This window comes from Cryptomeria japonica, chromosome 2 (assembly GCF_030272615.1).
Source record: "Cryptomeria japonica chromosome 2, Sugi_1.0, whole genome shotgun sequence".
NCBI lineage: Eukaryota > Viridiplantae > Streptophyta > Pinopsida > Cupressales > Cupressaceae > Cryptomeria > Cryptomeria japonica.
In genome coordinates, this window is record NC_081406.1 from 578,735,054 (window position 1) to 578,760,038 (window position 24,985).

A 24,985-nucleotide genomic window follows, 5' to 3' on the forward strand; every position below is an offset into this window, starting at 1 on the left:
TAAAGACTTTCTTGAGAGATCGTTTAGAGCATAAACATTGGTGAGGAGACTAACTTCACCTGATTTCAAACTTGAGGCAACCATAGATGTTGAAGATATACTAGAAATCCACCACATAGGGACAACTTTGGGACATTCCCAAAGACAAGCCACACCACCTGAACTGCCTTGGGCATTGGCCTCTGTCCCAAATCCTAGAAGCCAAGCTTGACATACCTTCCATTTTTATCTTAGTCTCCTAGATGAAGACAATAGCAAAAGAATCAAACTGGATCAAATCCCAAATAGCCTTTTGTCTAGAGATTATATTCATGCCCCTTATATTCCATGAAAGAATTGTCATTTTTGAGATGGAGAGAATTGAGAATCATTGGTTCACTAAACCAAACTCAACTAGTGTCTTGCCAATTAATTTCACTTTTTCTCGAGCCTTCTTACTACCCACCTTTGGAGGCTTCTCAAGAGCACCTTTAAATGATGGAGGATATCTATTATTACCATGGCTAACCACACATTTTCTAGTAGAGATCTAACAACTAGTTTGAGGGAATTGAATTTTAAGTTGTCATCAACACATTTTGTAGTTTCGTGTGCATTTGGGAGGCTAAACAAAATGTGAATTTTAGAACCTAGTAAGAGGCAACTAATTTGAAAATACTTCTAAAAACCTTTTTGGTTTGATACATATTGCAGAATATGATTATAAACTTTGTATAAGATGAAGATGTTTTTTCATATGAAAAGAAATATGCCAACCAATGAACTAAATAATCTAGCTACAACACTTGCTTAAGCAACATTACTAACTTCTATAAATGGTGATATGAATTTTGTAGACATGTGAAGCCAAAGAAAGTAAGACCTAAATGATTTTTAGAAGGTGCATTTCAATTTGAAAATATGTTTTTAATTATGTCTCAATTTTATTAATTATTTTGTTATTTTTATTTATTTTTAAATCTTTTATGAATTTTAAGGGTTTCAACAACACTTTTGGACAACAGTCATTTTTTAGAAAATAAATTTCACTATAAGAATACTATTATGATTTATGCTTTGAACCTTTCATGAACATCAATGAAAGATATTATAAATTTTGTTGGAGCGCAAAAAAGAAAATGTAACATTGATTTTATGCATGATCTAAAATCCACAATGTCCTGCTAAAAGTATGATATGGAAAGCATATAAAGACGTGAATCAGTTGAAGTGCACAACAAGTAGGATGTCATTTGAATAAACATTGCTAAGTCACAACCATAACTAATTTGCAATCCCTTTGTCTAGTATAATCCCCTCTAGCTAGTTGCTTTAGAATGCCTTTTATGTATATATCATATGTAATTTCATTGACTATTGGAATATGTTTTTTTGCCTTAGGCCCTAAAATGTGTTGCTCAATTAAACATTGTGCATTTCAAAGATTGGCAATTTTAGAGAGATGATGCATTAAGCATAACCAAATTCTTGTTCTTACAAGGCCACAAGAAATGACATGTTCGGTGTAGCAAAATCCTTGTTCTCATTATGATGCAAGCTAATATTATTGTGGCTTTTCTTTTTCATTTTTAGCTAATAATCAAGAGGTTTTTGATTTCTTTATGCAAGAAAACATGTTTGTCAACATAGTTCTTCCTTGGTCAAATGTGAACAACCTACAAAGTTGTTGACCTTTCTTACAAAATTTTGGCATGCTTATCTACATATTCAAGGGGCTCCAAATAGATGTCTTAAAACTAAATTACAAAAGCCCTTTAACTCTTCATGACAACATAGTATATTGTAATTCAATTATCATTTATTGTTGTTGTTACATCTAGGAGCAATCTTGTAAAAATATATTGAAGTCATTGATCTTTATTCAATGTGTTTCTATTACCTTATATTTTGTACAACCTTCACAAGTGAGATGAGTGTTATCACATTTTCAGTCTTAAGTGTCATTGTAGTTTTGCTCAAGGGTGTACAAAGTTCAAATTTCCATATTTAAGTGACAAACACATATTGTTTCAATATATTGTTGTTATGACATGATTAATGCATGTATTTTGTTCTTGTTCAGCTTAGTTATGAAGACACATTTAAATTGTTGTTCAACTTTATAAATTTACGAACCAAAAGTATTGATATAACCTATTAATCCTTTTGCAACCCCTATAGATCAATTTATTGTCTAGCATACTTTGTTCTTGTTGAAACATATCATAACTAAGATGACATGTGTTCTATATTAAAAAATTAACGACAAAAGTGTTTTTCAACAACTTTACATCTTTAAGCGATCTCGTTGAAATTGTTGTTGTAGGAATCATGAAACAAAAAGTATTTACCTAAAAACTATATGATTTAATAACACTTCACTGTCCTAAGCACATGCATGATTTGAAAAGTTCATATGGAAAAAGAGCTTATAGTTTCAAATGCTAGTTACAATCACAAATTGGTAAGATTTTGATTTATCTTACCATGATAAACATTTTAATATAATAAAAAATATCTTATAAAATAAATAACATAAAAATCATATATTTGCTCACCCAAGTAGCACTTCAATTTATTTACTTTCAACTAATAATTAATTTAAGAACAAAAGATAATAATATGAAGAGCCTAGTTTTGATTTCATTTAAATTGTTATGAACATCTAGAATGAACATGAATATAGATTGTGACAAATTGTAATGATTTAGTACCAATAAATATTTGTGTTGTTTTAAGTAAATAATTTATTATTTATAAAAACAAAATGATAATTTATATCAATAGATCATTGTAAAAATAAAATAAACACAAATAACATAATAATTTTGTATAAACCTTAATATATTTTTAAGCTGGCATGTACTATTGCAGTTTTAAAGCATTTATCATTAGACTGCCAGTATCTTAAAAATTTTGGAACTTCTCCACTATTACAAATTCATCGGCCTACCCATGAAAGCTCCTAAATATTTTAACAGTCACTGCTGCTAAAATGTATTAAGCAGCTCCCTTCATGGAACCACTTCCTAATCCGCCTTGGAAAGGAATTTTAGAATGATCCCCGACTTGAGTATATCTACGAGAAATACAGTAGAGCTGAGCCCAGAATGATGCAGAAAATGGAGAACCATACCAAAAATGGTATTGAAATGGCAAGCCAGTACAAAATGCGAAAAAAAAGGAAAATTATGCTATATCACTTCATGTCATGCGGACCTGTCTCCCAGATTGGTTAGCATTCTATCCACGATTTTAGCACATAAGGCAAATGCTCGATCTGCGCCACCGTGAAAGGACAAAGGGCAGCAATAATTAAATACTTTGGGATGCTAACGGTTTTATTACATGTTGAGGTATTTCAGTATTTGCAAATCGTAAATGGTACTTATAAAACTAATATTTCTGTGATCCGTTATCTTTTGCAGACATTAGCAATTTTGATTTCTATTTTCTCTAGACTCAGTTGCAAATTTTCTTGTGTTTATTTCAATTGAATTTCTTGAGAGGAAAACTGCATTGTATTAATATGTCTTTTAATTGTAGTGTTTGTACGGGGCCAAAGAATTATGCATTCAAAGCTAAGTAGTCTGTTTCCTGGGAGTCCATCTGATCTACCATTAACTCGAATCGGACCAACGAATACATATGGAGAAGTGTTGCACCAAACAAATGCAGTGAACTCCCCTTAGTTGGAAAACTGGGATCTGATCTTTCCTCGATTCTTGGTCCGAATACATATGGAGGAGAAGTGTTGCACCAAACAAATGCAGTGAACTCCCCTTAGTTCGAAAACTGGGATCTGATCTTTCCTCGATTCTTGGACTGGTCTAGGCTAGATCTTTGATTTTTACTCATAAGATTTCATAAAAGTTAACACTGTCCATGACAATATTTTTCTCTTATACGAAGTTACAAACAACCGTGACATACAAGATTTACATTATACGAAGAAAAAATAATAACTTTTTAAGTTTTAAATGCAATGAGAAATGATATAAGCAATGGGAAATTTCTATCTAGCTCATACACTTGAAATGAATACAAACTACACTGACCTGATCAATTGGGATGACAAGAATTATAACTTCTAACCTCTAAGTTCTCTCCAGGACAAACAGTTCTTTTGCCCCAAGAAAAATTACTACCAGAGCATGCTCCATATTTCATGTTCTGAAGATCCTCAGTTTTTTGCTTTTGCTTCTTTCTTGTTTAAATAATGTGTTAAATGTATGTTTCTATAGCCCTTCTTCAGCTTTCTCATTGCGTTCGTTTCAATTTGTCTGGCTCTCTCTCTGCTAACACAGAAGAGTTGTCCAATCTCTTGAAGAGTTCTCATTCTGCCATGATCCAACCCATAGCGAAATTCCATTAATTTTCTCTCCTTTTCAGAAAGAGAATTAAGAAGAAATTTCTTAAGGTCTTTTCTGAGTAACTCCTGACTAACTGCGGCCTCGAGATTCACAGCAACTGGATTTGCAATAATTTCCTGAGCATAATACGTTTTTGATTGATTATATGATATGGATCACGGAGCAATTAATTAAATACAAATATCATGCTTAGAATGTTTGATTGCGTGCTTGTGGGATCACTGTGTGAGATTTTATCACTTTCACATGGCAATCCTAGAAGCACACAATAAAAATGTAGATCCTGTGGAGGCCTGAATTATTTCATTATTAGAATTGTGAGAGTTGTGGATTATTGAGTTGAAAGAAAAGGAGCAAGATTGCATACCGAAAGTGTTCTGTCCTGTTCATGTCCAATGTATCGATCCATTGATGTTGGATATCTTGAAGATTTGAGAACAGCTATCATTTTTTTTAGAGGTATTCCCACTGCCTCCGCAACTTCTGCATTCTTAGGACGTCTTCCTTGCTCAGAAAATAGGTTCCTTGTCTTTCTGATTCGAGACAACAAATCATGGATGTGCACCTGCAAAGTTAAGAATTAATGATGAGATAAGCAATGTAATTTGTTCCTAAACATCCCTTCTAATGATAGTTCAATTCATATAAAACTTTCAGGACAGACCAATATACAATTCTAGATGTTTGAGATTCTTTCCATGGGATTTCCTTTCAAAACATTTATCTGGATACAGCATCCAATCCACCTTATTTTACCAGCGTTTTGAGTCTAAACTTCTAGATCCCACTTCAGGGACAAATTAGATTGTATATTTGTCATTAAAGAGAATTCTGCAAGTTTTATCTGAAATGACGGTAAAATAAATTGGACTAAACACAGTTGTATTCAGGCATAGGTTTAGAAAATATATCAGTCTAAGTGCCACGCAAAGCTCTATAGTTAGTCCTCAATGGTTTTTCAAACAAAACAATACAAAAACATTGCAAAATTGATGATGATAATTCATACAGGCAACCGGATTGTCCTCGACTTGTTTGTAAGTGTCTTCGTAAAGGCTTGTCTAATCCACCAATGAGCATAGGTAGAAAATTTAAAACCCATTGACGAATCGAACTTTTCAGCACCTCTTACGAGTCCAATGATTCCTTCCTGCACTCACATTTAGTTTCAATGGAGTAAACTGTTGAGCTGAATGGTTATAGATACTTCACATTAACCCATATGGAAAAATTAAACAGTATCACATTTAATTGCAAAGAAGAGGCTACATAATTGACCTCAAGGCACTGAGAAATCAAACACTGAGTCCAACCTGAACAAGATCTTCCAAGCTTACTCCTCGATTCCGATATTTTTTTGCAACAGATATGACCAAGCGTAAGTTGCTTCTAACCATTTTCTGTTTAGAATATCTGCCCACTTGTAAACGCCTTTCAAAAGCCTTAAGTTCAATACCAGCAGCTTTCGCCCATTGAGACAAGGTAGGCTCTCTTCCATTCTTCTCTTTATAGCTTTCCCTGATTTTTTCTAACTTCATGAGGTCCTGTTAGTAAGCAACGATAAACATCTCAGAGCTACTTGCATGGTCAAGCAACGGAATCCATTTTTCCAGACTTCCTCCAGCAACTAATATAAGATTAAGCATTATATAACTAAGAATGAAATAGGACAATTTTCTGAAAGTGAAATACCTGTACTCCTTGTGATAGCTCTACTTCCTCTTTAGCAGTTAATAGCTTTGAACAGTTGTTTATCCATACAAATCTAGATGAACTTTTTCTATGTCGAGCTGGCTTGACTGGCACAATTATAGCAGGAGCATTTTCAGCATTATTAGATGCGCCTACCCTTCTAGTTCTTCTTTCTTTTTTCCGTATAGATTTCACAGTTATTTCAGAAGTCTTTTGCAGAGAGCATGTAGAAGAGGAGTTGGTCAAGTTTCCCTCTGAGAGATTGCAATCTCTTTTCAGTGGATAGGCTGAATTGGAGGAGATTGGAAATTGATATTTGAAATCCTCTAGCAAGTTCTCTGATTTGAAATTGTCTAAGGACTTCATAATTCCTGATCTTTCCATTTCAGTGAGTCTAGCCCTTTCAAGTCTTAGCAGGTCAGCCTCAGAAGGAAAATCTTTTAAGTACCCTCTTGCTGGCAGTGTCTTACCTTCTGACAAAGCAACTACATCTCTGGCAGCCTTCACAGCTGCCTTTGCGAGAGCCACAGCTTCTGCAGCAGCAGCAGCTATTCCAGCCATCTCATCCTGTAATAATGTCTCTGTGGCCATGGTTGCATCCATGGTAGACTGAGAGGTTGCAAAAAAACATAACAGCAATCAAAATTGCAGAATATTTAGGCTAAATCAAAATTGTAACGAAATGAGAACAGATTCCTGACTAGAGGATACAAGCATTCCTAGCATTATTAGAACTTTTGCAATGAAATGAAATATGAGCAAGAGCGATGATGTCAACCTTAGTGTGGCGCTGCTCAAAAGGCTGCGTGCTGACTTGCACATTTTCAAAGGTTGTCAAAGAAGTAGAATGAGCTCTCAGAGCAGGCGTGTTAACTTTTCCAGCATAACCAGGAATGGCAGTTACTGTTAGAACTGTAGTTGTCTCACAGCATAGAGCTTCTCTGATTCGCACTGGGTCATTGCCACAAAAACCTCAATGTCAATCATCATCGGTATCCAAAAATGGCTGGAGGCTACTGTTGAAACATTATAATTTAATATGATTAAAGCATAGACCATAAGAAATTAATTACAGTTTGTAATTGTTAGCTTGAATGGCATTCCACTAGTTAAACTGCAAGAAAGCTAAATGCCAGTGAAAGAAGCTTATAATTCCAGACCGCTGAATAAAAAACTATTGAAAAGGTGCAAAAGTAATAAAGTTTCTATTGTTAAACTCCAAGCAACTTAAATGCAAATAATGGAAACTTGAACCCCAAACTCAATCATAAGCAAAAATAGCAGCAATTGCACGCATATGGTGGATGCTGATTCCTCAAAGGTGGAGCAGACCTGGCGAATGATCAAAGGAAACAGGTCTCAAATACTATATAAGAGGATTTTTATTTTTTGATGAAACAACCATATATTAAAACCAACAGTTATGTCATGTCCCCTCCTTGATCGCTATATATATCCTAAATGAAGCAATTATTATTAATTAATATAATAATTAACAGCGAATGATTATTTGAAATTTATTAAATATTATTATTATTTAATTGATATATATTAATATTTATTACTAATAATATTCTAGAAATATTCAAATAAAAAAAAATTAATATTATAAACATAATTTATATATTATAAATTATAAACCTAATCTACATATTCTTTACTGTAAACACAATTTCTATATTAAATAAAGATGATAATACAAAAACCAAGGAAGTGAATATTAAATCACGGTGGTATATTGGTCAAGAGAAGTTAATTTGCTGCCGTATCAAACTACACACAGAAGTTCTTATTGATACCTACTGAAAGTGCCCAGTTCGCAGAGGAAAATATGAATGGTTATTAGTGACTGCTGCATTAAACAAATTGCATGGAACAGATCGTACAAGATAAAATAGTAATCATCAAGTGCCACGACTTGATAAAGCGATTATATCAGATACATTATTATCAACTCTAGCAATAATTAAATTAGTTTAAGAACACCACGATTTGATAATAATAAACAAATTGTTTGAATAGCACATCATCTTGAAAAGTCACAAACTTATGAAGAGAAACGATTTCTAAAGGAAGCCTCACGTATTAACTAAGGATATATCCTATGTTGGTTGAGATTAGTAATTAATGATTACTATAAAGAAGTTTCAATGAGATTGATAATAAGGAAATCAAAGACTTACCTAAGATGACCGACTAGATTACTATCTAATACACCATTTGAAGGTGGAGATTAATGAACGGTAATAGTCAGTTAATGGGTCGATTCAACATTTTTGAAAAAGATGTGATTAATCCTGATCATTGGCTGCAATGAAGAGACACAACCACTCGATCTTAAAAGATATAAAATAGTATCGAACCGCAAGTCAAAGGATCATCAGATTTGATTATTTTTTTACTCCAGCAGAATTGAAGGAATGAAATGATTATTTTTCTGAGTTTTGAGCAGACTTTGGGGAATAAGACAAGGGAGGACAGCAAGGATAAAGTGCTGACAGAATCAGAAACTGTCAGAAAGTTGCAGGTAGTAACATCTCTGCTCACGATAATATGTGTGGGATGCACTTTGGTAATGTGTGGGATGCACTTGTCTTCAGACATGTAGTGTCGCGGTTTAAACACTTCGTTGGTGAAGTGGCCACCAAGGTTCAAATCCCTGCTGGGCCATTGTGCTCGCGGATTTGAACAAGTGAAGTGTGGGGATGAGGTCCCCCGTTTGTAGCCTCACCGGTTCATAGCTCCGGGTCAAAAGCGTTCACATGGAGCCAGAGGGCGTGTCGTGCCAGCATCACCGGTCACGTTAAAAAGTTTACCAGGCATAGTTTTAAAAAAAAAAAATGTGTGGGATGCACTTAATTGGTATGCTTAATATAAGAAGCCTGATAATGTTCTTATGCAGAATTCAATAAATAAAATATTAATAAATTATAATAAACAAATAAATAAATACTGATAATAGTATAATATTGACTGACAAATGTTCTGCAGATGAATATAATAATAACATATAAATATATAATTATATATATAAATATATAAAATAATGTTTGATCAGACAAATAAATATTAGAATATAAATCAGAAGAATTCTTAAGTTAATATTAGGGAGAAGAATATGTTTTTCTGTTACGACTGTCTATGTTTAAGAAGTTGGGAAAGGAGATGTTCCTAATAGGAGACATTACATTTAGAACTATGGATGTTTGATAGATGAACAATCTATTTATTAATATTTAATAGATTGAACTACGAAATATCACTGATTTGATGCATGTTAAGGTGGAATTCTCTCCTAATATATTTAGTTTGAGTCATAGATATATTGAAATTGATTAATTATGGCTAAAGCATGACTAGACCCATGAGGGTACATTACAAGCTAAAGCATACAGCCAAAATGCTCAAAAAATACGGGTGGCATACAGTTAAACAAAGGAGCCAAAAGCAGAAAATGACATGGCCCAAAAACGTTGGAAATAGCCACAGAAAACAACAAGAACAAGGCCCCCAATGGGAAATGGCTGTCTAGTCATTAATTCACTAGATATAAAAAGAAACCATTACAATCATACTGCAAGTGCAACTCTAGTATTTGGAATAAGAACAATATTCTCTCCTTCCTCTAGATCCCCCTGTGGTTGATTCTGAACATTGGAGGAAGAGGATGGTCTTGCCCATCAAGGTTACCCCACCTTCCATCTAGGCCTCGCCGTTTTTCATGGGCTCCTAGACATTAAGAACAACATTCTCTCCTTCCTTTGGCTCCTCCTGTTACTAATTTTCAAGTCCTTGGTGGAGATATGGTAAACACAAAATGAGGGAATTTTCCCTAATCCAGAGGGCCTACCCAAGTTGTTGGGAATAGGAGAGTGATTTGGAGGCAAAGACCACCTACTTTGGCAGCTGGAAGGCAGAGGTGGTGCTGGGGTTGAGCTAGAGTGCTGCCTACTCCATGGTGGCAGTGGAGTATAGTGGAGACTTTTTGACAGTTGTGTGGGCAGCACCAAGAGGACTTAGACTAGTTGTGTTGTGGGTCTCAAAAGAGGACCTGGCATAGGACAGCAGAGAAGACAGAAGCCTAGCCATAATGCAAGAGGCATTACTGCAGTGATCAAGGAGGGTTTGAAGATTTTAGACCTCTAGCACCACTTTTTTGGGTTGGAATTGAATCTGCATGAACACTCCAGAAATTAACAATGATTTGAAATGAACAAAGTTTGTATTCAAAACAAAATGGGCAAAAATAGTAGAATTTCTATCTTTCTAGATGCAAAAAAGAATTTCCACTTTGGAAGCATGCCATAGTTGGGAGAACTCTACAAAATACTTAGCCCCATCACTAAAGAGGGCATTATGTCAAATAAACAGTTCAAGCTCTGAAGACCAGAAAGAATCATGGATCCATGTCCAAGCATTTCAGGCACGAACACAAAATCAGAAAAGATTTGAGGGTTTTTAGTGCCCACAAAATGAACATCTTGGACTAGATAAACCAAGTCTATCAAACATGTGCCCAGGACAAGCCCCTAGTAAAGTAAACACCATGCAAAGTGAGCAACTTTGGGCTCCACAACTACTTTCCATACTATTTTAATACACTTAGGTGATTGAATATATCAACTGGTATCCAACTTTTGAACCATGCGAAGATGAGCGACACCAATTATGGATGATAGAGAGTCAGCTTATTTTGAATGGTGAAATGCGTTTAGAAGGCATATTGCTACCATTATGGTGTAGGATTCACAATGCACCTCACTCCGAATTTACTTGCTCATTGTGTGAAATGGCTATCAACCAAGTCAGATATCAGTTTGGAATGCCAGTCTTATCCGAAGAAGAGTATATTGTGAATAGATCTTGGGGTGCACATCTCGCAGCTGAATTCAGGAGAACCTATGAACAAGACATTGCTCCAGCACCTGACTGTGAGAAGAGCCTGTTACAAGTTGAGGATGCAAGCTCCCTTAATGATCAATATGAAGCAGTGAATGATAGCTCTCTACGCCTTCTACCAAAAGAAGAAAATGATTCAACAACCCTTCAAGAAGACGACTCATTCCTTAAGAATTTTCATTCATGCTACAAAAGGAGATTATTGAGAATGAATCGCAGGAAGTTTCAAATAACACTCCTGAAGAAGATAATCAAGTTGACATGTTGAACAAAGAGCTACAAATCATCATAAGTGAGCCCAAATATGAAGAACAATTCTAGGAGGTGCTCAGAGACACCATCATCATCATGCTATTTAAAGGCGCACTGAAGGACCTTATAGAGGAAGTACAAATGGAATCACTGCCAAAAAATTGTCAAGATAAACAAGTTATTGTAAGTGATGTGATCCATCATCAACTCTGACCTCCTGAGACAGTGCTTGAAGATGAAATATCACCAGAGATTGTATTCAATCAACTAGAGGAAATCTTTGAAAATCAATCCATCGAGGATACTCTCATTTGTGAAGATATGCTTATGGAATTTCATAAGGATGCCTAGTTTATGCAAGATGTCACAATGAAAGCAAAGAAAGATGTGCTATTTGAGGGGGCGCTAAGCCTACTTCAAAAGGATTGTGCAAGTGAAGATCAACATGTCGTGGATGCTCGTGGAATGGTACATCACCAATGGCGACCTCCTGAAGCAGTTAGTGATCTTTATTCTTATGATGCGAAGGTGGAGGACACACAAGCATTTCAGTTCAAACCCGAAACATGTCAGGTTGTCTCTTTCCTTAATCCTAGTTTTGAAAGTTATTATGATTTTGATTATGGGGATTATGGGAAAACGACCTGTATTTGGATAGATCATGGACCCAACAAATTACCTCAATTGCTTATTTTGTGTGAGGAATTGCCTGAATATGAAAGATGCATGGTGAGAGCTTGCTTTTCCGTATTCAAAGATGAATTTGCTCGACTGAGAACCATCACCTTTGCCACGCTCCTATTGCACAACCTGAGAAATCATGTAGATTCATGTACATATGTTGTTTCTTTGAGTTGTGTCAAGTCTAAGAGTCTTGTACATAGTTTTAGAGTAGGTTTTCCTTTCGAGTGTTTTAGCTTAGAGGTATTTTGAGCCTTGTTATTAATTTGCCTTGAGTCATTTGACTCATGATCTTGAGTGGCTCAGTGGTTAGTTGTTTGCTCTCTTTCCTTTGCTTCTGGTTTGCCTTTGTTTGGTTTTTGGTGTGCGCTTTAGCTTAGTTTGCTTTTGGGTCGGTCGTTTGCTTAGTTTAGGTGTCCTGGGTGGGAGCCTTCATTTGTGAGAAAGGCATCTGTGTTGTTTCTCACACACTGGCAACATCTTGGATCTTATGTTAGACTCATTTCTTAGATATCTATTCATGAAGTGCTTTGAATCCGAGGTTATTCCTCTCCAGCTTTATCGTCTGATTAGGACTTGTACTTGACTTGGAAGAGAATCACTTTCTGTATCTTGATACCGACATCTTTGATTATTATATCTTTACACACTAATAAAACTCTGAGTCATTATGGTTTTCAAGCGAAGCTGTGATTAGTGAAAAATCCAAAATCTTGCTTCAGTGCCACCGCAATCCTCAAACCCTAGTAAGCTTCGCTGCTTACGAGCCAAAAGAATTGACGGAACGAAAAAGCAATATCAAAAGAGAAAAATGAGAAAATGAAAGAGAAAATCAAAAGAAAATGAAATGAAATGAAATATCAAAATTGGCTAATGGGAACATGCGAGTAACTCCATCGGGGCTATAGACGCCCGACTGGCAATGGAGCAATACTCGCGAGATTGCGATGATAACCTCGTCGGGACTATGGACGTCTGACTGGCAGCGAGGCTCTATCCAAGATGCTTATGAAGTTTAGATATACCACGAAGCCAATCACAGGGGAACTTGAAGATCATAGTTGTCTTGTCGAGAGGAATGAATACACTTGCACACACGTAGGTAATCAACGACTAAGTATCTTGATCTAGGTTGGGATTCTCCTTCCACTTTGAGTACATTTTCTAATCTCTTGATAAGTTGGGTTGAATTTTCCGGAGGTTCTAAGTGTCAATTGAGTCTTTAACTCTGAAATGTTCAGCAACATTTATTCGAGGTGGCGCTAGATGTTGTGACGTATTCACACATTGCCCCATTGCAAATGGGGACCCCCACTTTTTGCTTTCTGGGGTTAGTCTTTTGGTTTTGTTGTTAGTTGTTTTAGTGTCTTAGCCTTTGCATTGAAGGGATTGAGTCAGGTGGATCTCCTCAAGAGGTTAGGTCAATTGAGTGATTAGGGGTTAATTAGATCATTCCTAGGGTGCTTTTTGTGTACTATCCGGTTGCACTTCAAGTTGCTAAATCAAACCTTGGTTGAATGCATAATGTCCTCCTAGGTCCCATCCCTTACATCAAGGACAGAGCGAATTCGCCTTAAGGAGTCTGGAATGTCATCCTAATCCTCAAATGTCCTGAAATTTGGCTGTCTGGAATATCATCCTGATCTTGAAATTTGACTAAGTCTGGAAAATTGAAGAATCCTCCAAAAACTAGATTTTGCATTATAACTCCTGGAGGTCCAAAACCACTCTCAAACATCCTGACAATATATATCGAATATAACTTAAAGTATAAGAAAGATATAAGGAAATGTCACTTATACTTACTAACATGTCAAATTTCGCTCTCGACCCTTCCAAAGGGTCCAAAGCGAATTCCTCTTGAGATCATGTACCTTCCAAAGGTACCTAAGCGAATTTGCCAAGGAATGTGCTTTGATCCCAAATTTGAGCAAGGAAAACCCTTAGGATGCCTTCCTAGCATAGACCAAGGTCAAAACAAAAGTAAAATGAAGGATAAATTGAGTGAAAATATGAATTTCGCTCCTGACCCTTCCAAAGGGTCCAGAGCGAATTTCACCTAAGCTCCTGACCCTTCCAAAGGGTCTAGAGCGAATTTCTTCAAGAAGCCTTATAACTTGCTCAAACCTTTGAACTACCCTATTCCTAAGCCTTTTTTAGGGCAAAAGACTTGTTTTTGATGAGAAAAGGATGAGAAATGAAGTTTTATGAAGGAAAATTGAGCAAAATGGCTATTTTGCTGCTGACCCTTCCAAAGGGTCCAGAGTGAATTTCATCTAAGCTCCTGACCCTTCCAAAGGGTCTAGAGCGAAATTTCCTAAACCTCTATTTGCTCCTTGTTTGGGGTTGAAATCTTGGTTCCTAAGGTATGGTTGAGAGAAGATTGATGTATACTTGCCTTGAGAAGTGATTTGAAGCAAAGGAAATGATGAATTTGATACTAAACGACAAAAATCACTCCTGACCCTTCCAAAGGGTCCAGAGCGAATTTTCTTGAAACCTCCTTTTGCTCCCAATTTCGTATCAAGCCTAGCGTTGATTGAGGTGGATTGAATTTAGAGGCATCCTTAGGCATGTATTTGAGTGAGTTGTGGTCACAAAATGTGAAGAATTTGTCCAAAAATGCCAAATTCCCTCCTGACCCTTTTAGAGGGTCCAGAGCAAAATTTCTAGGAGGTCTTTTGTTTTGCCTAGGCCCTTGAATGACCTTGTTCCTAAGCAATTTTTGGGAGCAAACGACTTGTCTATACCTAGAAGGAGCACAATTATGAAGTCTAATGCCTTGAAGAATGAGTTATGAATAGGGAATTAAGTGAAATTGCTAAATTCGCTCCTGTACCTCTCAAAGGGTCCAAAGCGAATTTCATTATAGGGCCTGTCCTTGGAGAGGGTCCAGAGTGTATTTCATTATAGGGCATGTCCTTGGAGAGTGTTCAGAGCAAATTTCATTATAGGGCCTGTCCTTGGAGGGGGTCCAGAGCGAATTTCATTATAGGGCCTGTCCTTGGAGGGGGTCCGGAGCGAATTTCATTATAGGGCCTGTCCTTGGAGAGGGTCCAAAGTGAATTTCATTATAGGGCCTGTCCTTCTAGAGGGTCCAAAGCGAAATTGATCCTAATGCCTTCTTGTTAATGGTTTGAAGTGAGAAACACCATGTTAGGATGAATATATCATAAGTGCTTGACACCATTTTTTTTTGTTCGTTTTGCAGATCAACAAAATCAAGATGGAGGAGGATCACGCCAAGACAAGGGCGACTCGCTCTTCAAGTTTCATCATCATCAAGGACACTTCAAATGCGTGAGAGAGGACTCAAAGCACTTCCAAGTTGAAGGGCTTCAAGTGTTCAAGGAATTGCAAGCAATGGAGTTGACCATCCTCAAGGACCTCACTCTATCACATGGAGAAATCACAAGATGGCAGAGAAGAAGAAATGACTTGACCATGAAGAAGTCTCATCAAGCACAGGAGAGCCAAGGAAAGGTACATCGTTTCTCAAATACATCAAGGACGAAGGAGGATCGACCAAAGGTCATCACAGAGGAAGTACCAAACAAGGTGGCATCCTAGTCACTATTCCTCCAATCAGAAAGGTCCACATTAGCATGTCCAGATTCAGTGAATCCCGCTTATGCATGAAGGCACAAACTTCGATGTACCTACCCTTGTTTCCCATTGGTTCTCATACATTAAATGCAATTTTCTCATTGGCTAAAGGAGTTTGTTGTAACAAACCCTAATTAGGGTTTTCTCTCTTGCAATCCTAGCCATTCATTCTAAATCAATCAGGGCCATTGAAATGTAAAGAGCTCTCTATATAAGGCTCGGGCTCTTCATTTGTAAAGGTTAATGGGGAGTCAATAGTTAATAGTGGTTAGTTGTGAATAAGATAGAAGAGTAGAAGCTTAGATAGTAATTAGAATAGAGTAGGAAGAGAAGGCAAGAAATTGTTGCCTTGGTTGTAAAAAGACTCCATTTTCATTGAAGATATGGTGAAATATGTCGTTTCTTTACAATGTGCATGGTTTCTTGTTGAGTCTTCATATTAGATGGTAGATAATTAGATTGAATGGAGAAAAATTGTTGAATGCACTCGCTTGGAATCCGCCTAGTCCAAACCACTAGCCTCTTACTGATTGTAAGGGCACCCTATGTGGTCAACTGGCATTGAATGAGCTTAATTTCGAATTGTTATGCGTCTATTGTTCATGCATTCACTTGAATGGTAATCAGTGTCTGATGGTGTAATGATTTGAACATCTTCAAAATTCCCTTAGAAGATTGCACTGAACTGGTGTCGAATTGTTCAGTTTGATGGTGAGACCTAGCCCAGTAGGACTCCAACTAGTCATTCATACATCTTCTTGCATTCTAGGCCTTAGAGTAGACTTTCTGAGCCTTTCACCTTTTGCTATTTCTTTATTATCCCAGTGAGTAGATAGGACTCAAGTTCCAGTAGATTAAACATTCAGGCATACAAACGTAAGTCCCCTTGTGATTCCAACATAATCACATCACACCAATAGAGCTTATCCACACGTAGAGACCCTACATATAAGAACCTTGGAGTTATTTCAATTGATCCTTAAGCAAATCTTCATCATTCAAATAACTTTGTTCAAGAGAGGATAAGATACCTTGGTATTTTATTCTATGTTCGCATGTGCATAAAAAACACATCAACAAAGCCCTCATAGTGTTAACCCGGATGCAAACAATGCTTTCAAATAGTAGAGGATCTACAAAGTAACCAATGGGACTAAACTAATTGAGCCATTTGCAAGCATTATCAAATTTAGAAGCTGGATTTGTTGTTTATTTTAACTTCGGTAAAAAATAATAAGTCAATCGGATTCCAATTGCCTTAAAGGCAACATTGAAATCCAATAACAAGGCTGGGCCCTTCTCTCCCCTTACACGCCAAGCACAAAAGAAATGTATGCTTCCATTATAGGACCGACCCTATATTGTAATGTGTGAAGTTAAGCCCTAAGTGGGCGGCATCGTACACTCCAAACGTGTGGACCTATCCACAACATTGTAATATGCAAAAATCAATATGTAGAGTGCAAAATGGTTTTGGCGCCCAAGGTTAAATGGGCCGACTTAGAGATAAGTCCAAAAGATGAACCCCATATATATACAAGCCACTTGCAAGGCTTAAACATACAATTACATCATGCGAATTAGTCTGATTTGAGAAGTGCGAAATATCTCTGCTCCTTATAGTGCGAATTCTTCCTCCAAAGGTCAGCAAGGTCTCCTTCATATCAGCGAAGACAAATAATGATGATCAGTGAATACCTCTGCTCTGTAAAGTGCAATTCTGATTGTTGAATTGCAAGGAAGGTGTGCGAATCCATTCTAAAGTGTTCAAGTTCTCATTGATGTGTGAAATCACTGTTGTGGACAGCGAGCATACATTGTTGGGTCAGTGAATCATATTGATTGTACTGTGAATCCATTGAGGTCCTCTTGCTCACAAAGTTCTGAGATAAGTATGACATTCACTATGATGATTTCTGCCCTAGCTGGCTAACTTTGTAACTGTAAAACTGCCCTAATATAATCAGAACTTGAGTTCCTTTGTTGCTGGGTTTTTCCTCCAAGAGGGAGGTTTTCCCAGGGTAAATAGTGTTGCGTGCTTCTTCATTTTGTGCATTTAATTTCTTTCTACTGTGCCTGCTAATTTTGTTCAATTATATCAAATCTGACCACTGAACTAAGTCAGTATAACTTTTCTGTCCTATGCTGCTAATCTGAGCACTAAAATCAACAGGATTAATAGTGTCTAAGGGTTAATAAAATCAATATATTATGAAACACCTTGGGGGCAAACTTGAGAGCTTGTTTCTTCAAAGGCACCATAGTTCACTCCAATTCCTATAGCTTAGACATTAATAGTTGAAGAGAATGGCTTGGACGACTTTAAAAAAGGTAGCCATCCTAAGGTCAAGAAACCTTAAAGTCATTCACAATAAATGCAAGCAAGATTAATAGATCCCACTAGCATATTGCTTAGCAGTATGACAAAAAACAAAAAAAGGGAAACAGGCATACAAACCAAACCAACCTCTCTCTTGCTCTCTCCAATTCTTAGTTCATCTTCATCCCAATAAGAAGATAAGAGGATTTTCCATCTCTATTAAATTTAATAAAGTTATTAGTATTAAACTCTAAACAACTTAAATGCACATAATCAAAACTTAAAACCAAACTCTATCATATGCAACAATAATAGTAGTTATACGTGTGGTAGATGCTGATTCATCAAAGGTGGACCAGACCAGGATAAAGATCATCATTTAAAGAACAAAAGATTCAATGCAACAAGAGGATTTTCCATCTCTGGCAACCCAAGAAAAGCTCAATTCTTTGTTGTTGTCCAGAAAGGTTGAAAAATACAAAATATAAATGTAAGGCTGAGGTTGTAAATATGTTATTGCAGTCTGTAATCCCATTGGAAAAAGTTGAAAACATCTTGGATCCTATCTTTGGGATAGCATGGGATTTTTCAACGTATAAAGAACAGTTTTAGACATTTTATCAACTTTTGAGCATAACAAGGTGTTATTCTAATAGACAAAAAAAACAGCCATTTGCATTTTTTTCCATATTTTTCAAATTTTTGGGTCAACCTATTTAAATTTAAAAAGGATATTTGCCATTGTTACTGGAGATGCAAGAGAACACTTCTCTAAAGTTCTAAACCCATGAGAGGATTAAAATGGATTTTGTCACCAACAGATTGGCTAAAACTAAACCTCAATAGCACCTCAAGAGGAAATCCTGGCCCCTTGGGAGTAGATTGTTTGGCTCAAGACCACAATTGAAGGCTAGGCAGAGCAGCTTCTAAAAAACTCAAAGACGGCTCCAATAACAAAGTTGAAGCTTGATCACTGTTGCTTGTGTTACAGATTTGCACTATCTATGCTGCCAAGAACATCCAAATAGAATGGGACTCAATGGTGATTGTTAACACCATCCATCAAAGGGAATCAACAACTTGGAAGGTAAATAACATAATGATGCAAATATGGCAACTTTTGGATTCATTACCTACCTTCACCATAAATTATATCTATCAAGAAATAAATCAGGTAGCAGACTACCTAGCGAACTATACCATTAACAAGCAAGAAGATTTTATACTTGCAATTCAATGGGGACTTGGAATTCCTCGGAATCTTTTATTAATTCATAGTTCACTTCCTTTCCTACATGTTGGAAATTTCTTCCCCTCATATCCAAAATTAACTGCCTTATGCCACCTTTACTTGTGGCTCTGCTTATGCATTGATGTTGATTCAAATGAATTGGTATGGATTTAATGCACACAAACCATCAAGATCTTGAGTCATTCCATGTACTAGGGTTTACTTGTTAATTATGGCAAGGGTGGGTTTTTGGCTATTGGTGTTGTAGCAGCAGGAGTTATCTTGACTGCTATCTTACCTTTTAATATTACTTCATTCATTTCTCTTATTGCTATATTATATCTGCGATTTTCTATTGTTTGTTAATATTTATTTATACAAGTGATTCCTTATGGTTAGTTAACAGATAATTAAAGAATGGTGTCAGTTCTAATCGCACCCTTTGCATGAGTCATATTTCCCGTCTAGGGTCATGTCCCTTCATCCATCTTGTTCAGGTATTTAGTTCCCTTGGTCGGGAGTTTTGGAGAATGTTCGTCGAAAATCAATATTTGCATGTAATACCCATTGAGGATTCTGTGTACATATACGTGTATTGTCTGTAAAGAGATTGCGGTGCACATTCACATTATCCGTGAGGAGATATATTCTGTTCATCTCCATACGATGGTCAATGAATGATATCCCGTGATTGATACTTCTGTTGTGTGGTTCGTGTAATACATGCTGTGCACTCACATATTATCCATGTGATATCCATGCTGTACATATATTCAATCTGAAAACTTAATCAGTTTAAACACTTGGAAGAAATATATCGATTATCATAATCGATATCTTCAACACAATCTATATATTCAGAACTCTGAATTAGAACAATAATATCAGAAATATTGTTCTGTACCTCTGTGATTTTTAATTCTGATCCAAATTTAACATTGGCAACTTCTATGGGCTCTTCATTTGATCTACTATTTACTCACTCTGCCAACTTATGAAGATATTCACTACGATGGATACCACTACCAGTGTTAGGCTCCTGGCAAAGAAAAGGAAAATTTCCTTCATTGGGGGGATTTCAGATTTAAGGCTAAGGAGGTCTTTAAAACCAATGCCATCATCATAATCCATGCCATTAAAATCACTCTCGAGGAGCAATTCATGGTCACTAACCATCATTATAGAGCCAATGCAGACATATTGTTGATTTTGTGGTGGCCTTCCGGGAGGCAATTGAATTAAAGGAAGTGATTCGAACAGTGGCAATCTCTCTAATTTGGCTGCAATGGAGAGAAAGGCCAAAAGCTGTCTCGAAAACTGGTATTGTTGGAAAGGGTTTCCCCTAGGAGTTGGGGCATGCCACAATAATGTGGTGACTGGTCCATGGCTTCCTTTCATTATTCCAGCAGCTGAGACTAACTAGGAGCAACAAAAGACAAAGGCAATGCTTGGCATTAACTTGCTCCAATGTGCAACTAAAATGGTTCCCACAATTGGTATAAATTGGTCATTTGTGCTTCTCGCAAAAGAATTTGAAAAAGAAAGTCAAGAGATGAATTAAAGCAATTTTGGTTGATGTTCTTTTGTTACAGTGCTGCATATTGCCTATCCTAATGAAGACTAGATTATAGTTTTGTTTTTTTGCAATATAGGAACACATTCCAGTCACTTCTTGTGCCTGTCACTGTTTTGGGGTTACTATATTATAATGGAGTTTGTCACCTCGGCCATCCATTTTGGAGCAGCCTTCTATTTAAAAAAAAAAATCTTAAAAAAAGGGAATACTGAAAAGATAAACAACATGTTATATTTGAGTATTTCATAATCAAAAACATACATATAGAGGCAAATACTTCTATTTTTAACCCTATTGTATTCTTTTCCATATGTAAGGTCCATCACATTACAGTGTTACACATTCCATACCAAAGTTGCTATCTTGATAACAGCTGAAGAGATTTCACCACAAAGACTGCAGGACTGAAAATATTGTCATTCCTTCAGAAGGCAAACCAATCTAATAAATTTATTGATAGGTTAGAGAGAATTACTTTTAATTTCAAACACAATCGCTCTGAACTTTTGGGCTAACAAGGTGAACATTGTTTAGTCGACAAAGAGCTGCATATCTGAACAGGCTTCTATGATTGCTTCTATGATTGGATCATAGGTTGTCCTTTTTGAACAATGCGTTCAAATGGCACATGGTGATATATTCTGGGTGCAACTATATGTATATGAAATTTTTAAAATTTGGATGGTAATTAGGTGAGAATATTCAAACCATTTCATAAATTTATAACATCAAATTTCATTAATTATTTTTTTTCCAGAAAACCTGTTTGACCAAATCTCAGTGAACGAGCACCAGGAGAAAAATTATAATGATTGTTCAATATCAGAAAAGCTCCAAAATGTGCCATTCAATTCCTGCGTTTCCATGATGCAAGATATGGGTGTAGGATATATATTATAAGTTGCAATAGCGCCCTAATAGTGCAAGGTATTCATGAAATAATCTTTCAGCTGCATTACAAACTAAACTTTATTGATATGATCCATCAAATTGCTGGAATATAACTAATGTCTAAGGGCAAGTAGATTCCAACCAGCAATCATGCAATAAAAATATAAAAAAACATATAACACATCATAATGCAAACACTGGTGTGGACATAAAAAGGGAAACTAGCTTTCTATTGTATGGCAGACTCGGGATCTATGTATGTCCCAATGCATGCTAATGTAAGGGGTCGCCATAAGCTAAGGGTGCGTTCATTTCTGTATCTATCCATAATCAGCTTTAAAAAGGGAAAAAAGAAAGGTAAACGTTTTCTGGAAGGGAGAGCTCTTTATGGTTTATACTAGCATAGTGGGTGAAGGCAAGCTCTCTTGTCAGGTATGCAGAGGTAATAGGTAATACATTTGAGACTCTATCATTGCAGGGCTCGGAGTAATTCCTCCTGTAACTGAGTGTAATCACAGATAAGCAGCATCGCCTGCCTTCCAGCCAACTGCTGTATACTCCTACTGGAGAAATGTTTCATAGCAGAGCTTTTAACTTGGGCATGCGTTAGCATTTCAATCCAAAATCAAAATCAGATATAAAAATTGCTCATCCTAGAGAGCTGTTAGCCTGTACATCAGATTGAAATTCCTTTAATAGTTTTGCTTGTCTTCTTTGAACTTGATAATTTGCTATGCTAGGTATGGATGCATTACACTTAGGCGTCATATACAGTTAAATGGGGTGAACAAAAATTCCAGGTCAACGGAAGCTAATCTTGCTTCGACTAAGAATTGTAGCATACTACTTCAAAAATTTACTAGGTGTGTTCCTAAAGTTACCAAGCTAATCAGAAAGTAAAATAAAGGTGCTTTTAAAGTCCGGGGTTCCATACACTTAACTGTATTTCAATATACTGTGACTTTCGCAGCATATGAAACCACCCCATGCACTTGACTGCACTCAGACCAAACTTAACCCACTCTGGATTCAAGCCTGCCCCTCCCCGACTGAAGCACAGATCTCCACCATCAGCCCACTTAGAAATGCTTGGGGACACAACTTTCGTGCCATTGTCAAATTCAAGACTGGTTAAATCCTTGACAATTTTGCGACTTAATATTGTGCTCCATGATTAGAAATATATTAACAAACACTGGTAGTGAAAAACAAAGTTTGGATAGATTTAAACAGAGAAAAAGAGGCAGTCATGAACACAAACTTTTACGCTTAAGTAGTACAATTTAATTCCTTGACAATTGTGTAAAATTGTGCAAATGAATAATGAGCTTCATGTATCGTGAGGAGAAATATAGTGAAAAAACCTGAGAAGCAAGAATAGAATTTGGGTTGATATAAACAGAAAATAAAAGGCCTAAAACAGGCTTCTGGGCATGGGTAGGCCATTTTTTCGGCCCTGCATACAGATGTAAATGGTCAAACGCCTGGAACTTATGAAAATGGCCTAGAATATTAACGATGCGCATATAATCAATCTGGCTTTCTTTCTGTTTAACACAACACTTGACCAATATCATCAAGGTGAAAATGAAAGAGCTAAGGAAATCTGAAATTTATGACAACACCCATACAGTGAAAATGAGAGCTAAGAATATCTGATGTATGAAATAAAATGGAATTCAAATTGAGGTGTAAAGGATACTAACAAGGGTAGTGATGATTTCTGTTTGTGGATTTCAATCCAAAGCACATTGAATTGACCTCGTAAGTAGATACCAAGTGAAATGCTGGTGATCCTGTTTGAGGCAACATCCACGCCATGGTCAGCTATAGGATACTTCATCCAGGGGCCTCAACCGAAAAGATTGAGCAATACAAAGGCTTTAGAAAGGATAGGGTATAAGGAGGAATGGAGGACTAACGTTTGATCTGAAGTTAAAATATGGCATTGGTTGAAGGAAAACCATCCACGTTTGGGATATTTGCTATAGTGGATAAGAAAATGAACGAAAGCTAGGACAAGTCTAATGACACTAATAAATTTCTTTGGTGTGTTGTTTTATTAGGGGTTTTCGAGGGGTTTTGGGCTTTTATTAATTTATGGTATGTAAAGCGGAAACTAAACAATCAAATGTTTTGAGAGTTCAACATTGTAAAGAAATAAAATAATTTATTAGTATAGGCAGATTAATGTTTTCACTCTCATAAAAATGTAATTAATTTCATTTTAAGAATTGTCTCAATAAAAATTTAAACTTTTATTATATAGTTTGTTCCAATTTAATTTATCAAATTTAATTTTCACCTATTTCTTCTTTTTTTTCATTGGTCAGTCTTAATTTTACTAAAGTTTTTTTCTTTTTCAATTAAAATTCTCGAAAAAAAATCTTCTAGTCAATGAGGATGAACATAATAAAAATCCAAAACATTTATTTAGATATTTAATTTATTTAATACAAAATGTAAAATCAAAATGACTGCTTGTTTATCCAAAAATGAAAGCTATCATTTTGAAATTTTTATTAATTATGTATGCATTAATTAAGACTACATTAATTTGTTAAAACATTTATAAATACAATGACAAGCTTGCAAAATGTAATATGGTAGATTTCAAAGTTTCAAGCTTCGGCTCCAACCTCTAAAAATTAAGTTGACTTGAGCTTTTATTACCGTGTCATAATTAACTTTTAACTTTTGGCTTGTGAGTGGAATAAAAATTTGTTCTCCCCTAACTAACTAGGGGAAGAGTACCAATAGTCGTCATAGTTCCAATAGCTGCCATCTTATTGTCATAGTGACCCCCCAATAGCTGTCATAGTGAAAACACCATTAATAAATTTGTTTTGCACCAATAGCTAATCATTTTTTGTAATTTTTTGTTCATAATTGGCCCATTTGTGCACCACTATTGGAACATTTGTGCAAAACTATTCGGACATTTGTCCACTAGCAATTTTGAGTGGACGCTTATTGGAACATCTTTAGTTAGGTATCAAACGACACTTTGAAATGTGTACTTTTTTACCTTTGTGCGCATAACTAACTCCACAGTGTGCATTGTTACTACCCAGAAGCTAGATCAATAGCTATAAGTAGTTAAGTCGCATACGAAGACAACTAAAAAAAAATCAAAATCTGATGTACCGTTTAGGATTTGTGGGTGCGCGAAGTTAGCTATGAGGACTAATTGTGCTTTTCCCCTAATCTTTTTAATGAAAAGGCAAGTTTTTTATAAAATATATAGAATTAAAGTGATATTTGAAGTAGTGTAAAGGAATAAACAATACTTATTTCAAGGTAAATTAATTAAATAATCTTGATAAAGAAACTATTTTTAGATAGGAATTGAGATTAATAATGACATCAATATAAATTTATGAAATTTAAATAATAAATAATATTTAGTTTTTGGTTTGTTATTGATTTGATTTTGTTAGATTTATTTACTTAATTATTTTGTATAAAAAAGACTTTTAAAATGG

The 24,985-nt window shown here is 35.9% G+C and overlaps 1 protein-coding gene across 2 annotated transcripts; it reads right to left on the reverse strand.

Moving 5' to 3' along the window:
- Positions 1 to 3,977: 3,977 nt before the first annotated feature.
- Positions 3,978 to 23,435, reverse strand: LOC131051246 (uncharacterized). 2 transcript variants are annotated; one of them, XM_059216741.1, is made up of 8 exons: positions 23,207 to 23,343; positions 7,118 to 7,376; positions 6,823 to 6,995; positions 6,045 to 6,653; positions 5,666 to 5,896; positions 5,362 to 5,502; positions 4,720 to 4,917; positions 3,978 to 4,468 (listed from the first exon to the last, which is right to left on the reverse strand). In XM_059216741.1, exons 2-8 carry the CDS (start codon positions 7,143 to 7,145, stop codon positions 4,163 to 4,165), a joined length of 1,686 nt encoding a protein of 561 aa, XP_059072724.1. In that variant the 5' UTR covers positions 7,146 to 7,376; positions 23,207 to 23,343; the 3' UTR covers positions 3,978 to 4,162. The 2 variants fall into 2 exon arrangements, with proteins under 2 accessions (XP_059072724.1, XP_057841654.2); XM_057985671.2 differs by lacking the exon at positions 7,118 to 7,376 and having other exon boundaries at positions 23,207 to 23,435.
- Positions 23,436 to 24,985: the final 1,550 nt, after the last annotated feature.

What these genes read in the sequence shown, in the direction of transcription:
- LOC131051246 (XM_057985671.2), bottom strand. Translation starts at nt 23,321, where the DNA reads ATGGCGTGGATGTTGCCTCAAACAGGATCACCAGCATTTCACTTGGTA. An exon ending in GCTTGGAAGATCTTGTTCAG is followed by an intron (nt 5,503 to 5,665) that starts GTTGGACTCAGT and finishes ATGTGAGTGCAG; the next exon opens with GAAGGAATCATTGGACTCGT. An exon ending in AACAGGACAGAACACTTTCG is followed by an intron (nt 4,469 to 4,719) that starts GTATGCAATCTT and finishes TATTATGCTCAG; the next exon opens with GAAATTATTGCAAATCCAGT.